The sequence below is a fragment of the Mustela erminea genome, chromosome 5 (assembly GCF_009829155.1).
Source record: "Mustela erminea isolate mMusErm1 chromosome 5, mMusErm1.Pri, whole genome shotgun sequence".
Classification (NCBI taxonomy): Eukaryota; Metazoa; Chordata; class Mammalia; order Carnivora; family Mustelidae; genus Mustela; species Mustela erminea.
Genome location: NC_045618.1, coordinates 75,433,397 through 75,449,428, shown reverse-complemented (window position 1 = coordinate 75,449,428; position 16,032 = coordinate 75,433,397). Strand labels below are relative to the sequence as shown.

Sequence of the window (16,032 nt, the reverse complement as noted above, 5' to 3'; positions counted from 1 at the left end):
TTTGTGGTATTGGGTACCCCTCTCTGGGTTATCCTTGCAAGGCCCCTTCCTTTTGCCTTACCGCTCGGGACGCGTCCAGCTCCTACTCACTGACCCACAAGGGAACTCAGGGCCGAAGGCGATGCCAGGAGAGGACCTGGCCAGATCTGGGGTGTTCATCCTTCCTCCCGCTTGCCCAGCTTCAGGGATCCCCGCAGCGTCCTTGGCACCTTCCCCGCGGGTGTGAGGCCAAGAGTATCACCCAGGAGTTCCTGGGCCACCTCCTCCCGGCTGGCAGTTCCGCAGACACATCCACCCCTGAGCTCCACGCTTAGGTACTGGAGACAAGGAGGAGGATTAGGGGATGCAGAGATGTAGCCCACAAAGAATCTCTGCTTGGCCACCACACCTATGTACCCCACAATGAAAAATGAATACATCGATTCAAAGCAACATGATCATCTGCATTTTATTTGCATCTTTCTTTGCAAGTTGTTGATTTTCCACCCAGCTTCCTTCAAACCCGTCTCCCTCAAATTCCAAGTCTAGGAAAAAAAAGTACTGTTTTTTGGAAACATAGACTCAGCTTTCTCAGCAGGCCTGCCCTCTGCTCTCAGGGGAAGTCTCTTCTCAAGGCTTCAGCAACAGAGCAAATCCCAAGACCATACCTTGACCACAGGGAAGGCTGGATCTTTTCACAGGGTGGAACTGATTTGGGGGATGGGGTGGGGTGTAAGGTGAGCAGTATATTGGGCAGAGGTGGGAAAGGCTAGTCGATGAGTGCAGGAGCTGTAGCCCAATCTCTGCCCCAGTGAGGCCTCTTCAAGTCCTCAGAGGCGGGATGGGGACCCTCCACCCACTACCACTGTCTCCCCAGTGATGTAGCTGGCATCTTCAGAGCACAGGAAAGACACGATGCCTGCACATTCATCCGGCTTGCCTATCCTGGGGAAGAGGGGCAACAAGGAAGGGAGTAAAAATCCAACAGTCAGCTCCTGAACTGGCCCAGAGGGAATGAATTTGCTTAATCAAAAAGTATCAGGTGATTTATCCAGGACCAGTGGACAAGCTTCCTGTCGGTCAAATAGAGTTAACGTGAAGATAAGCTGTTATAGTAAATACTGCATCCTGCGAAACCCACCACACATTATATTCAAACAGTATGGAGACATTTTTGTTTTTCAGACAACTCAGGACAGCAGAATCCCAAGTCATACAGATACACTGGTGAGCAGCAACTTTGTTTCGCTTGTGTGTATACTGTTCAATTGTCAGGGAGTCTGTGAAACAGTAAACAGTTTGTTTTCAGTCTGCATTTGTGTAGCTTCAACTCACAGACAACTTTTTCAGGAATCTCTTTTTGGCCCTTAAAGTTAGGTTCATTTTGGGAGAATGTGCTAATTCTCGGGATTTGTATCTATAATTGTGTAGTTCGGGAACGCTGTAACCTTAACTGCCACAGAATGCTCTGAGGTGGTTGGAGTGGGGACCTCAAACCTAGAAGGCCTGGATCAGTGTGTGGTTCTCCATCCTAGCTGCACACTGTCATCATCTAGGAGGCTTAAATTCCCGCCCCCCGCCGCCCCCCAAAAGATGCCCAGGTCCTACACTGGACTAGTGCACACCCAAGACCAAGAAGCATGGGCACAGACATTCACCAGGGCTCCAAAATGACAGTACCCCAACTTGTTAATGAGTTGTGAACTAGGTGTGCAGCTCATGCCTGGCATGAGAGCAGCTTGCGGGGCACCTGAGGGCTTCTGGGATGTCCGGACCAGTAAAGAGTAGGCATTGCTGGAATGTGTCCTTGAGGGGACAAGATGGACAAGACAAAAGCTGGAGAGAGGCAGGGAGGTTAGAGGAAAAGGAGCCAAAGGGGCCTGAGCAGTCTGGCTAGCCCTGTGGGGAAGAGGGAAGAGGTGAGTTTTCTTTGCAAGGGGAGTTTCGGGCCTTAGTCCATCTGAGCTTTGGAAACATGGCATTTTACTCAAGGGGAACTAAAAAAAAAAAAAAAAAAAAAAAAAAGCATGGTTTTGGTCTTTGTCCCTGGGCGCTACAGATGGCTGAAGGTGGAGGCCACAGCCAGGTGGAGAGAGGAGTCAGGGCTTCCCCTGGAGCAGTGCTCTGCTGAAAGCCGGAGCCTCTGTTTGGTTTTTGCAATGGACATGAGCCCCTCTTATGTGCCACTGTAGCGACGCAGCACACAAGGATTGCAATGTATGTGTTTGTGGCAGGAGAGAGCATGCTTGTATTGTCTGTAGGACCAAAAGACAGTGAGCTGTGGGCTGGGTGAGGGACTGGACCTTTCATCCTTGTCCTTCCTAACCCTCCCCTGTGACAGCCTTACCTTCTTATCTGCATGATTTCTTTTATGCTCTCCTCCCTTTCCTTGTCCTTCCACAACTGCAGGGAAAAAGGGACATCTTTTTATGTGGCAGAAGAGGAGACAGAGGGTCAGAGAGGGGAGGAAGTGCTGCCCTCATGGCAAATGAGAGGAAGGCTGGAGGGAGGCCCCTTCCATTTCCTAGCCCTCCTCAGTTCCCAGTCGTACCCTACCACCGTCTTCTTTGCAGGTGCTAGTGAGGTTGTTGCTGGCTCTCCCCAGTTCTCATCCACTTAAGGAGATATGGAACAGTGTGAGCAGAGTCTGAATTCTGGTCTCTACCACACACCTCAAGAAAGGTGCCTGTGGGGTCTGATCCAGACAGGAGGATGTATGGTATGGAGGGGGAATGTTGAAAAGCCTGGGGTGGGGTGGGGCAGAAGATACTGGGCTTTGCTGTCTAGGAAGATGCCCCTTTGGGGTCCTTGCGGTCCTCACCACTTGGCTGAAGCTAGTCTTAATGAGTCCCGGTGCCAGGCAGTTCACCCTAATGTTCCTTTGGTCCAGCTCTCTGGCCAGGTTCTTGGTGAGGCCCAGCAAGGCAGTTTTACTAACATTGTAGGGTCCCAGGCCCTGGGGAAAGGAGACAGTGGGTTAGTGTCTTTGTTTCCAGTTCATTTTTGGATATGGCAGTAGATAATAGGGCATCTCTAAGGGAGCCAGAAAACTGTCTTGTGGGTGAACCACCCCTAGGGTAGGGGTTTTGGAGGCAATGCATCTATTTTGTGGGAAGGGGCTTGGTGGTGTGATTCCAAAAGGGGGCATACACTTGTTAGGGTGACCAGGGGAGTGGAAAAAATGCACGATTCGGGGGGGTGGTGGAAGTGGCAAAGAAGGGGGATCTTACAGGAAATGGAAAGTAGGCTCCTATGGAGGCCACAATCACCACTGAGCCGCCTCTGAAAAAAGAAGAGAGTGACCCTCTTCTCAGTGGGAACTCTGGCCCTCAGCCCACATGAGGTCCACTGCACCCAGGCTCCCTCTCACTGTCTGTACCCTCGCTTCTCCATCTCTGGCACCACGGCCTTTGTCATGAGGGCTGTGGCCTTCACGTTAATGTCCAGAATCTGAAACCAAAAGAGAAGGAGAAAGAGCATGAGGGAAGAGCTGGAGAAGGCAGGGCAATGAGGACTCATGGTGGGGTTCCTGGGATGTTTCTGGGGCCCCGGTGCAGACCTCAAGGATGGTTTACCTGGACATGGCAAAAGCAGAAGCTGAAGCCCAGGGAGAAGCCTCTGTCACTGGCATATTCAGCTAGAGAATGACCCATTAGGTTTGCGTGAGAAAGAAAGGAACCTGGTCCCTCTTGTTACCTAACCAGCTGCACATGATTTGGCCTATATTAGCAGGTCCTCTTTGGATCTGAGCTGGATTTTCTGTGTTTCTCCCAACTAGGGAGAAGTTGGATGTGGGCTGGCCTACTGGTTCCACTCTAGAGTGGCCCTGCTGCCCAGGGAAAACGTGGCCTGACCTCAGGCACTCGGAGTCATTCCAACATTTCTCTGGCTTCTGAGTTTAAGGAGTCAGATGTTTTTGGCCTTCCTGGATGGGCTGTCTGGCTGGCCATTATTGGAAAGTAGGATCATGAGGGGGCACTTCTGGGGCCGCTGGGACACAGGCTCCTGTCAAAACCCCACATCCATCATTTAAAACAAAGGCATAACTCTCATTTACATTGTTCTAGGCATGCTGGGATATGCCCCTACCAAGCTCTCCATGCCGATTTATTATTTTGAAAATTTTCATCTTACAGAAAAGTTGAAATAGAAGTATGATGAATATCCAGATATTGTTTACCTGGATTCACCAATTGTTTGCATGTTGCCCCATGTGTCCTATCCATGTATCTGCACAGTTTTTTCCTGAACTACTGAAGATAAGTTGCAGTCATCACAGTGTTCTATCAGTAAAACTTTAGCATTTTTCCTAAAGTATAAGGACATTCTTACATACCACCATCCATTATCACACCACGAAATCTAACATTGGTAATAATGATTTTACGTAATAGGCTGTCCCTAACAAAATTTCCCCAATTGTCTCCCCACATGTCCTTATTTTAAAAATCCAGAGTTTAATCGAGGATCAGTCATTGAATTTATATTTGATGTACTGTGACATTTTAAAAAATGCAAATTAAAAAGAAAAATCACTTGGTTTAAAACTGATTTTCATGTGGTCTTTATTCAGACGGCTCATGAAAGATGTTTCTCTACTTTAAAGAATATCAATCAGGAACTGACTCACTAAAGCACATTTGGCACTTTGGTCTTTATGTCTGTGAAACACTGATAAACAAACTATAATATTTTAGTATCCTTAAACTTCAGTGGTGAGAAGTTATTGATGACATCAGAGTGAAAAGCCAAACTAGGGGAGATCATAAAAAATTTAGCATTTCCAAATCATGTGGGAATATTAACCTTAATAAACAAAGACAAATATTTTAATTAAGGCTTCATAATTAAAATCTGTAGGTGTGTGAAATATATCATAAATGTAATTACGCACGTTCACATAAAACCCAATATTCCACACTTGAATTTAGACATTGGGATCTCTTATTTCCTTGACACTGCAGTTAAGAAGAAAAGTGCATGGGTCTTTTTCAAAGGTTTTAAGTTATAAAGCGGTAACTTAGGTCATTTTGCTTAACTAGCAGCTATTAAAGTTTTCCAGCTAATGCAAAATCATTCTTTTTTGGCTTCTGAAAAGGGGCCGGGGGTTGTGTAAGCTTAAGTGTATTAGCTATTAGGCAGATAGCTGGCATGTCTCTATTGGAAATAGAGCTGGAAGAAGAGTCTGGATGAGCATGTGGGGGGAGAGAGCTGGGGAGTGAAGCAGAAGAAGGTTAGCCAGGAACAAATGGAAGAGCCAAACTCGGGAGAAGCAGAAATGAAAGGGGGACAAGGAGAGAGGAAGCCATCCCCCACCTGCCCTTTACCAGGTGCACTCCAGGTGCGTGCTGATCGCAAGGATTCCTCACATTTACCAGGCACTTGACAAATGCATTCTAAAAGCAGCCTAAGTTTGTTCTGGCTGTTTCTTGAGGCCTATCCCCTGCTCCTTTAATCCCCTCTCACCTTGTCCCACACCTCCTCGGTGACATCCATTAGGTTTCCAAAGAAAGGGTTAACGGCGGCATTGGAGACCAGGATGTCAATGCCCCCGTGAAGACTCACAGCCTAGAGAGAGGAGTAAGGTCTGAATTAGAACTGCAGGTCAGTAAGGGAGGTGCACTTATCAATGTGGATAAAGAATTCCTTCTTAGGACAAAATGATGTCAAAATGATACCTCTTTTTCCTGAAATGTCTCTCTCCCCAGCTACCCTAAGTTCTGCTGCTAAACATTTCAGGTCTAGTTTCTTTTGCAGGCTTTTCTTCCTGCTCCCCATTTCTAGAGTTGTTGCTGACTTTTTACTCTTTCTATTTTCCCTTTTCGGGGAGCTCCTTCGTTCTCACAGCTTCAGGTCCCCCCTCAAAATCCATTTCCAGACCCTTACACTTTTCCCACCAAGTCCCAGCCCCATTTGTCCAAGTGCTTACTGCCCGGTTCTCCTTGACTGAGTTACCATGATCTCAAACTCATTATGTCCATACCTACCTGAATAGAGAAACTGTTTTATTTTATTTATTAATTTATATTTATATTTTTTGGTATAAAGATTTTATTTATTTGAGGGAGGGAGAGAGAGAGAGAGAGAGCACATGAGAGCCTGAGAATGAATGGGGGATAGGGCAGAAGGAAAGGGAGCAGACTCCCTGCTGAGAAGGGAGCCCACCACGGGGCTTGATCCCAGGACCCCAAGACCATGACCTGAGCTGAAGGCAGATGCTTAACTGAGCCTCCCAGGCACCCGGAGAAACTGTTTTAGATAGACCAACAGAATGTTGCCACTGGGAGAGGTCTTTAGATCACCCAGCCCACTGTCCTCATGCCACAGGGGATGAAGCTGAGGTCCAGGGAAGTGAATTTCTCGGTAATGACATATAAGGCTGGTTAAGGAACAGGAGGAGGCCTTCTCACTGGGTCTTTGGGGGATCCACATAATCTGCAGAGGGCACAAAGCTAGTCAGTTAATGGTGGCAGATCTGAGGTCGGAGGTCGGACTCCCTTCTGCTGCAGAGCTAATTCTTTTTTTTTTTTTTTTTTTTAAGATTTTATTTATTTGACAGATAGAGATCACAAATAGGCAGACAGGCAGGCAGAGAGAGAGGAGGAAGCAGGCTCCGGGCTGAGCAGAGAGCCCGATTCGGGGCTCAATCCCAGAACCCTGAGATCATGACCTGAGCAGAAGGCAGAGGCTTAACGCACTGAGCCACCCAGGTGCCCCTGCAGAGCTAATTCTTAAAGAGTCCTTTGAAAGTGAGTTGGAATCACTAGGAAACTGGCTATGCAGGAGCCACGGTGAGGAAGACACCAGCCTGGGCTTAAAGCAGTTTCGACTCAGTTATGATGTCATCTCCCCCCCCCCTTTTTTTTTGGCTGGGAGGCATGGAAGATTCAAGGTGGAAACCAATATTTAAACTGGGGAGGCCAAGAAAGGCAACATCTCACCTCGCTAATAAATTGAAAGTAGGTGGTGAAGGCACGTGCCAGAGTAATGAGTGGTTGAACAGAATCTGCCCACAAAACAGGGCTCTGAGAAGAGGCTACACATTGGTCCGGAACAGGCAATTCAGATGCCTTGGGCAAGCAGCACTACGGGCCCTTAAGCACCTTTGTGCTTCATGATTTAGCGCATGGAGGGGTGTTATTAACTATGTGTACCATCTGCTAGTTCCTGTTTTAACTAATTATTCTTGCTAACTAGGTGCTAAGCTCAGTTGCTTCCACGCTGCTGAAGGAATGGCTTGGGCTGTCAACATATAAATTGAACAAAACTGAAAATCACGTAAGGTTTTCAAACCAGTATCGATACTGTCTGGTGCTAAGTTTTGGCGTCCCAGCACCAAGCCCCAGTCACCTGCCTTGGCTCTGTGTAAATCTCACCTATGGACTTGCAACGAGTGAAGTGCACAGGAAGCTAGAAAGGGATGGGTGCTCTGCTCTGTGGCTGTGTGGTTGGGGGCAGGGAGCCTACATCTCAGAGAAGGGAGAAGTCTAGGGTTTTTGTTTTTGTTTTTTAAGATTATTTATTTATTTATTTGACAGACAGAGATCACAAGTAGGCAGAGAGGCAGGCAGAGAGAAGTAGGGAAGCATGCTCTCTGCTGAGCACAGAGCCTGATGTGGGGCTTGATCCCAGGATCCTAGGATCATGACCTGAGCCGAAGGCAGAGGCTTTAACCCATTGAGCCACCCAGGCGCCCGAGAAGTCTAGGTTTTGACTGAACAGAGAACCATAGAAGATTCATGAGAAAGGCACTATGACTACCCAGGTGTCTCATAAGCCTGCCCTAAATTGTGTGATCGCTACCCTAAAGTGTTTAGGAGTTGGGTGCTCTGTTTTTGGGTAGGTATATTTTTTAGAAAAAATATAGTCAAGTGGAGAAGCGAGTGATCTGGATTCTGCTCCCCCATGCCTTTGAGAAGCTTTGTGGCGCAGATTAGGAAGCCACTGGATAGTAACCATTTTAAAAATTAACTTATTGGGGCGCCCTGGGATCATGACGTGAGCTGAAGGCAGACCCTTAATGGACCGAGCCACTCAGGAGCCCCTTAAGGTGTTTTTCGACTCAACCCTCCTATTTCCCATTTCTTCTTCTTTTTTTTTTTTTTTTTTAAGATTTTATTGACAGACAGAGATCACAAGTAGGCTGAGAGGCAGGCAGAGAGAGAGAGGTGGAAGTAGGCTCGCCGCTGAGCAGAGAGCCCAATGCGGGGCTCGATCCCAGGACCCTGGGATCATGACCTGAGCCGAAGGTAGAGGCTTTAACCCACTGTTTCCCATTTCTTGCGTTAGGAAGAAAAAAAATCTTGCTTGGTTCCCACTAAACGTCTCTTGGGCATATCCATTCTGGTACCACTGCCGCTGCTCTAGACCTGAATGGTCTAGAGCATTCAGCTTCCTTGCTAACATCCTTGGCTCAGAGTCTTTTCTACTCTTATATATCCTCTTACTGGTGCAAGATTATCTTTTTCAAATATATCCATATTCATCTTGCTCAAAACCTCATGTGGCTTATTTCCTCCAAGAACATCTAACCTTCTTTGGGAGGCTATGGAGCCCCTGTCCCTTATCCTTCCCACCAGGCCATTTTCCACCGGCACTCCTGAGCCCATGCTCTGCTCTCCCTTTCAGGCCCTCCCTGGCTCCCTGCTGATTTTGCAGGGTCATCTGGAACCTTGTCACTCTTCCATCTGTCCAGTCTTATACGCCCTCTGGGAGGTCTAGCTCAAGCCCCACATCTGGGCCAGGGCTGTAGGACAGGGTAAGTGGACCTGGTAGGGGTTAGAGGTTGTTTCCCTGGCAGGATTTTAAAATTAAGTTGCTAGGCACATTTCATATGGCTAGTCACCAGTTGGCCCAGGGTCCCAGAGGCTCTCTTCACCCTCAGAATCAAGGTCCCAAACTCAGGTTCTATCTAGCAGCCTATGCCAAACAAGGTGACTTTCTTTCCTTTAAAAAAAAAAAAAATTGTATTTATTTTAAAGGAGGTGGCAAGAGGCAAAGGGAGAGAGAGAGAGAGAGAATTTTAAGCAGGCTCCATGCTAAGCTTGGAGCCCTCCACCTCAGGACCCCACAATCATGACCTGCGCTGAAGTCAGGAGTCAGGGCCTTTACTGACTGAGCCACCCAGGTGCCCCAAAGTTACTTTCTTGGACACACATTTGGCTCTCCCCAGTGCACTGCTAAATGGTTCCCCCCAAATGGAATGACTTTATCCTATCATACCACTATTTACCACTGTTTAAGGAACCCCTCTTCTACGATTACCGAATTATTTCTGCCAGCCTTCCAGTCTGCTCTACTTTCCATCTAGGGTAGAGTCTCCTTTTTACTCCAGGTAATAAAGTGTATGTCCTGAGCCTGAGGGAAGAACAGCCTCCTTTGCCAGATACTCATATTTTCTTGTGTCGCTGGAAAGCTGGTGCCAAGTTCCAGCTCTGACACTGCCTTTGACACTTTCTTTGAAACTAACGTCCAAGTGGGCATGAAAGACCTGCCCTGATGCTAATGGAGAAATGCCTGGTGGTCTGTAGTCAGCTTGGCAGGTCTGGATTGATTTCCAGCTCTTTTTGACTGGCTGTGGGGCCTCGGGACGTTGTTCCAGCTTTCAGAGTGGAATGTTCCGAATGTTTGAAAACCGGGAGAATAGTCCTTGCCTTGCTTGGGTTGTTGTCAGGTTTAGAGATAACCCGTGAAGGCTCTGGACAAAGAGAATAGCAAAGGTAAGTGGCTGAAACATGGTGGGTTGCCTCACAGAAGAGGTTCCCAAAGACTTGACTCAACAAGCTATAGAACAGGACACTGATTATTAGTCTGTGGGTGGAGACATCTGTTTTGCAATCACATTTACCTCTCTCATCTGCCCAATTAGATTGGAAACTACTGGAGAACCAGGGCCAGCTGTTTTCCTGGGTAACCTAAGGGTTGGTGATGCAGGGTTGAAGCATTAGAGTGGTTTTTTATTCTCTGACTGGGATGGGATGATTCCGAGAGACATCATAGTAAAGGCACACAGTAAAAATGTGTGGGTGGATTGGTACGCAGAACGACCATTTACGTTTCAGTTAATAGTGCTGGCTTGCATCACATCACTGTTGTTAGGAAAGCAGGAAAGGAGGCTCAGGCAGGCTCCCTTCCACCACCACCTGGCTCTGTGCCCATACCCTTGTTGCTCACCGTGGCCACCAGCCGCTCCCTGTCCTCAGCCTTCCCCACGTGGCACACGGTGCCCGTCACGCTCAGCCCTTCCCCCTGCAGCGTGGCTACTGCCCGGTCCACGTTCTGCTGCTTCCGGCTGCTGACGACCACATGGGCCCCATCCTGGGCCAGGCGCCGCGCGATGGCGAAGCCGATCCTGAGGCAGAGAGAGATGTCTATCAGGGCCAGTACAGGGGGAAGTGGTTGAGAGATGAGCTCCGCAGTCAGAATGCTCAGGTCTGAATTCCAGCTCTCCCTCTGCAGGGCCTCCTGTCTGCATTATGTGTAAAAGAGCGGTTACCATACAGATGGACATGCTTAGCCTGTTTTTAGCACTCATTTACTTACTTTTCCTAAGGTTTTGCCCCACCCCCACCCCCGCTAGGTTCTCAAGAACTGACATTACCTTCCACAGGGATCGCTGCAGTGACAAGCCCCACACACCCTGCGGGGACTGAGGGGAGAGAAAGGAGCTAGGGGTGTAGCAACAGCCACTTGCATGATTGTAAGGTCTCACCGGAAAGAGCCCCTTACTAGTCTACATCTCAAAATTCTGTTGTTAATTACATGTGTGGGTGTATACGAAAGGATGGGTCTCTAGTAAAAAATGCCCATTTTTTACACTACTCCCCTGGGAGTAAGGGTTCCATACTTTGCAGTTATTAGCCATTAGCATTTCGTATACATTTTTACTTCAGATTTGTGTAATGCAGGCATTTAGCAAAGTCCTGCAGGGACGAGAAACGGCTAGACAAGAGAGGTGGGTGAGAAACAGGGCAAGGGCAAAATGTACTGAGCTAAACAAAAACCTGGACAACATGGGTCTTGTGTCCCATCCAGGAAAGGGGCGCCAAATGGGGTATCTGGAACATGTGCAGGGTCGAGGGAGGCCGTGGGATAGGATTTTTTGAAATCTGGAGTGTCTGGAATTCTGGTGTTTGGTCTTCCCAGACTCTAGGTGGGGCCACTTGACGGGGGCAGCCCAGGGCCCCGGGAGACTGAAGTGGCGCAGCTGAGCCAGGGGCAGCGGTGACAGGAGACTGGCAGAAGTGGGGCCGACGCAAGAGGATTCGGAGGCGCTGCAGGCCGACCACGTGGTTCCCTTCTTCGGGGGTCAGACTTTTTCTAGCAGTGAGGTCCACTGAGGACTCCCGTAGCGAAGCAAAGGTCAACGGGTTAGTACCTATTTCCGGATAGTGGGGGCCTAAGAGACTCTGGCCCCGGCACTCACCCGTCGGTGGACGCCGTGACTAGAGCCACCTTATTGGTGAGCGGGTCCCGGCGCGCCATCCCGGAGCTGGCCATCCGCACAGACCTCCACGCCCCGCCGCTGAGTGCGAGCAACAGTCCCGCCTTCCGCATGGCGCCGCCTCGCCGCACACCCAGGGGAGGTAATGACCCCAGCCAAAGAACGAGGATCTTGCCTCCTCCTCACTCGGCTCCGCCCCCCCTCTGGCTCCGTCCCCCGCCCTGCGGCCCCACCTCCGCCCGGCTCCCCGCCAGCCCTGGCGCGGGACTGCTGGCTAGCCCGGCCAGGCGCCCGCCCCTCGTACCGGGAGCGGGCGGTGGCCGAGGGGCGCCCCCTGCCGGCGCACGGCTGTCGTGCCCCGCTGTCCTCGGCTTCGCCCTGACCGCCATGGGACTGTGCAGTCGCCCCAGGTTTCTTCTAGGGCCCGCTCCTTTGCGGGAACCCACAGTCTTCCCCGCCCTCGGCAATGTCCTGCCGCTTGACCCTGCTATTTTTCGAGGGTAGGGGAGCTTTGAGTTGGTTGCTTTACCTTCCCAGAACTTCAAGATGGACCTCCATCTCCAGGAAAGTCTGGGTCTGCATACGTGAGATAGCTCACAAGAGGGTCAGTGTTTTGAGATTGCCTGTGGTCCACACGGAGTCACCAGGTGAGGGTGGAGGAGCCTGGGAGAGAGAGCGATGTGATGAGGTGAAGCGGCTGGGCTAGGTCTGGCACTGCCCTTCACACACCATCTCCTCCATCCTCACAGCTCTGGAGGGCAGACGCCTATCGCTATGGTAACCAGTGTGCAGGGAAAAAGATCCTGACTGGACTAGACTTCTGGTACCTCCGCCTCAAGGGCCTGCCCCATTGTCGTAAGTGGTAGGAAAGGTGAGAGGGTCTCCCAGCCAGTGGTGGTACTCAATTCTCCCTAATCACCCGGGTCTTAGCCTCCATCCCGGTTCAATAAATATTTATTGAATGTAAAAGCACTTTAAAAACTGGACATTACTAAACACATAGTAATTATTGCCATCATAGAATTACTATTATTGTTGCTACAGGCCAGGCTCTTCATCTGTAAACAGGGCGCTGGGGGAGATGATGAATAAAGTCCTCTCAAGCTATGAATTCTGTGTTCAAGACTTCACTCTACACTTCCGCCAAGCGGGTCCAAATGATCTCCCTTCTGGGTTTCTGGGAGAATTAATAAATCTGGATGGCTTATGGGATACCGTGGAAAGGCCCCCAAGAGACTTAAGTGTCAGCGACTGAATTGGTTTAACCCAGTGGCCTCCCAATGCTAGACTGAGAAGTGGTGCTGATCTCTGGCAAAGTTTGCACTCGTTCTAGACAAACTGAGACAGAGAAAGACAATATAGTGAGTTTCATAAAGCTAAGCTTATTTAACTTGACAGTTCCTTATTCAGGGATATGCTTTTGCTCCTTTTTCTTTTCCTTTTCTTTTCTTGGTGTTAGTCTTTTTGTTAAGAAAAGATGATGAAAGCAGATGGGTAGGTTGAGAAAAGTGTTGTTAGTTGGTGAAATCACCAGTCTGGCAACTAACTCTGTCAGTCCTTACAGTTAGAAGAGAGAGAATCCTGGTCTGTGCAATTCAGTTCTGGGAATTGCTGTTTAATAGAATTCATACTTGCTAGAGATTCATTTAGTATATGTGTAGTTCTGCAGAGCAGCTAAAAAGGGATTTCAGTGTTCGAAAGGGGAAGTCTGGGTAGCAAGTGATCTATCAGGCAAGCACTGGATTTGTAGTATATTCGTCAGCCGAGGAGCTGCAGCTGTGGTACTCAGCTTTGGTACTTAGCACATCCTGATGAGATAAGAGAGCTTGAGTCTAATTTTCCCCATGTCCGGGGAAAACTGACTCTGACTGGTGCCCCTCAGTCTGAACCTCGTGAATTATTGACAACAGAGGCTGGATAGCATGACACTCCTCTTCCTCCTCCCCTGTTCAGAGCTAATGCACTGTGGAAACCCTTCCCAGTGCTCTGCACCTGTGGACCTGTGGGGAGAGTATGGAGGAGGATGGGAGCTCGGGTTCTCAGGGCTCTGGGTTCACAGAGACAGGCCTCCAGGGCAGATCTGATTCTCTTTGTCTCTTGCCCAGAGGTGGACAGCCAGATCCAGCAGCTGAAGTTGGGGGAGGGAGAGGGAGCCCACACCTCAAAGAGCAGAGGGTTCTGAAAAAAGAAAATTCTGGCCTGGGAGCTTAGTGAACATCACATGGCCTTGTGATGGGTAGGGTCTGGGTAGGGTTGATATTGGGTCTCCAGTGCCATTTCTTTGGGGAGAGCACAGGGAACATCAGGGAGGAGATCTGTGGACAGGAAAGGGAAGAGGGAAGGCAAGAGGTGTACGAGTCTCGAGCTACTACTCTTCATCAAGTTGGTTTGTTGGAGACTGGGAGTGGAGGCGGGGAGTAGGAAATCTTTGAGGGAAATACAGGGGTGTGTTGGAGCCTTTTGGGAATGGGAAACATTAATAGGCAATGGGATTGCTCTTGTATGTATGGAGATAGTACCATTTGCAGAGCTGAGGAAATGCCTTTGTTGTTGGGGAGACGCTCCCATCTTTGTTGAGGGGTGACTGTTCACCTGGGGTGGAATACAAATCTTGCATTTTGCAATAATCATCCTAGACTGGTCATTGACACAGGTCAGGACTAGGCAGCAGGGGAGGGCTGGGGAATAACAGTGACTTTACTGAATGCCCACTTATTAAGTGTGGCAAGTGTTTGGTGCTTTTTATAAGTTTTATTGCATATTTCTAACCTGGTGAGGCATTTTTATCCCCACAATGTGAAATCATAGTGAGTCATGACAATCTGACCTGCTGTGTACGTTGAATAGCTATGCTTTGTTTTCCTGACGTTGTTGGGGAATGAGAGTTTTCATGGAAATTAATTTTCTTTCGATAGGAGTTTTCCTTTCAGCATTGTTGTTTTAATCATTAAATAGCTGGTCTTTAAATTATACAAATAACACATGTTCATGATTTTAAAAAGAGATGGAAGGTTTTAAAGTGAAAAGTAAAAAAGTAACTCTTTCCTATGTTGAATCTACCTGCTCCCCATATAGCTCCTGGTCTGGTGTATCCTTCTAGAAGTTTCCTAGGCTTTACATGCATTTTCCCCTTAAAAATGTTTCCTATGAATGGAAGAACACTATGCATACTGTCCTTCAAACTGCTTGCTTCTTTTCTTTCTCTCTTCTTTTCCTTTATTTCTTTCATTTCTTAAAATACATTCTTAGAGAATGTTCTGAATAGTACATAATAGATCTACTTTATTCTCTCTCTCCCTTTTCAAAATAGCTTTACAGTATTCTATTGTGTGGATATTCCATAATTTATTTAGCCTTTCTCCTACTGATGAACATTTAACTCACTTCCTTTTTGCTTCATTTTGCTATTTCAGACAATGCTACAGTGTACAAGCTTGGAAGTATGTATTTTTTGTGTTTGGTGCAAATACATTTGTACCCTGGGTCAAATGTTTCCAGTTGATGACTATGATCAAATTACCTCAGAAAAGGTATGACCAGTTCCGATGGATTCATTTTTCTAAAGTGAATTTACCTGTCATCCTACCCTCTTTTGCATAGTACATAGAATGCTTTACTTGGTTGATGTCCGAAGCTCATTAAGAATGTCAACACAGCGTGGCCTTGGTGGCTGGGAGTTTGTAGAGATTGCTGGGTCCTGCTGACCCAGCCTGCATGCTTGGTGTGTATTCAATTCTGCCCGTGTTTTCCATCGAAGATACCAGCCTCATGATGCCAGATCTTAGGATTTTTTTTAAAGCTTTTATTTATTTATTTATTCATGAGAGAGAGAGAGAGAGAGAGAGAGAGAGGCAGAGGGAGAAGCAGGCTCCCCACTGAGCAGGGACCCGATACGGGACCGGGACTTGATACCAGGACCCCTGGATCATGACCTGAGCTCAAGGCAGACACTTAACCATCTGAGCCACCCAGGCTCCCAGATCTTAGGATTTTTTAAACAGAAGGTAGAAATCTGGATTTTAATATGAACTCTTTGATTTTTTAACATAGGCAACTAATTAGAAGTAAAGTCCTTGTGAGAGGCAGACGTGGAGATGCAGAAAACAGCTCAGATTCTCCTTCTAGAAAGGACTCAAGCTGGCTGCTGGGAACCTGATTAGCTGCCAGCCTTCAGCGGACAGTTAACTCCTTCTCAGGCTGACAGCAGCCATTGACTGAGCACAATAGTGGAACAAGGACCTTCCCTTTTCTGCCCAACACGCAGCTCCTCTAACACGCCATCTTTGCTTTAGAGCTTCCTGTTGGGCTGGCCTTATTGTCGGATCTGCCTCAGGTCCAACAGTTCCTCCTGCTTAGTCCTGCTTCCTCCCTCTTCTTTTGCAGGTGTTATCCCCCTCCCCCAACCCTTCTGATTCCTGACTCCAACCAGGCATTTGCCTTGTTGAGGACTTGCTGGCAGCCTCTTTTGTTACCAAAACCCAAGGTTGGCTGCTTGACATTCGAAAGCCAATTGTTTCTTAGAGACAAGTGTCGGTTGGGAAAGAAAGGTTCCTTTCTTTATGAAGTGGGTAACCTGGGAAGATGGTGGACCATCTCCAAAGTCCTGGACC

The 16,032-nt window shown here is 48.3% G+C and overlaps 1 protein-coding gene and 1 long non-coding RNA gene across 6 annotated transcripts in view; one reads left to right on the top strand and one right to left on the bottom strand.

The window, feature by feature from the left end:
* Positions 1-422: 422 nt before the first annotated feature.
* LOC116591167 (dehydrogenase/reductase SDR family member 4) lies at positions 423-11,535 on the bottom strand. The gene is made up of 8 exons (XM_032343882.1): positions 11,405-11,535; positions 10,153-10,330; positions 5,446-5,547; positions 3,359-3,429; positions 3,210-3,261; positions 2,801-2,935; positions 2,327-2,382; positions 423-924 (listed from the first exon to the last, which is right to left on the bottom strand). The coding sequence occupies exons 1-8, from the start codon at positions 11,533-11,535 to the stop codon at positions 810-812; spliced, it is 840 nt and encodes a 279-aa protein (XP_032199773.1). The 3' UTR covers positions 423-809.
* Positions 11,460-16,032, top strand: part of LOC116591168 — a 215,109-nt gene continuing 210,536 nt past the window's right edge. For all 5 annotated transcript variants that reach the window (XR_004285858.1, XR_004285861.1, XR_004285860.1 and 2 more), the window contains exon 1: positions 11,460-11,564. This is a non-coding gene — a long non-coding RNA (uncharacterized LOC116591168). The remainder of the gene's footprint in view (positions 11,565-16,032) is intronic.

Coding starts and splice junctions, on each gene's coding strand:
- LOC116591167 (XM_032343882.1), bottom strand. CDS start 11,535: ATGCGGAAGGCGGGACTGTTGCTCGCACTCAGCGGCGGGGCGTGGAGG. Junction 2,936..3,209: donor GAGCCTACTTTCCATTTCCT/GTAAGATCCCCC, acceptor TCCTTTCCCCAG/GGCCTGGGACCCTACAATGT. Junction 2,383..2,800: donor AGACTAGCTTCAGCCAAGTG/GTGAGGACCGCA, acceptor TTTTCCCTGCAG/TTGTGGAAGGACAAGGAAAG.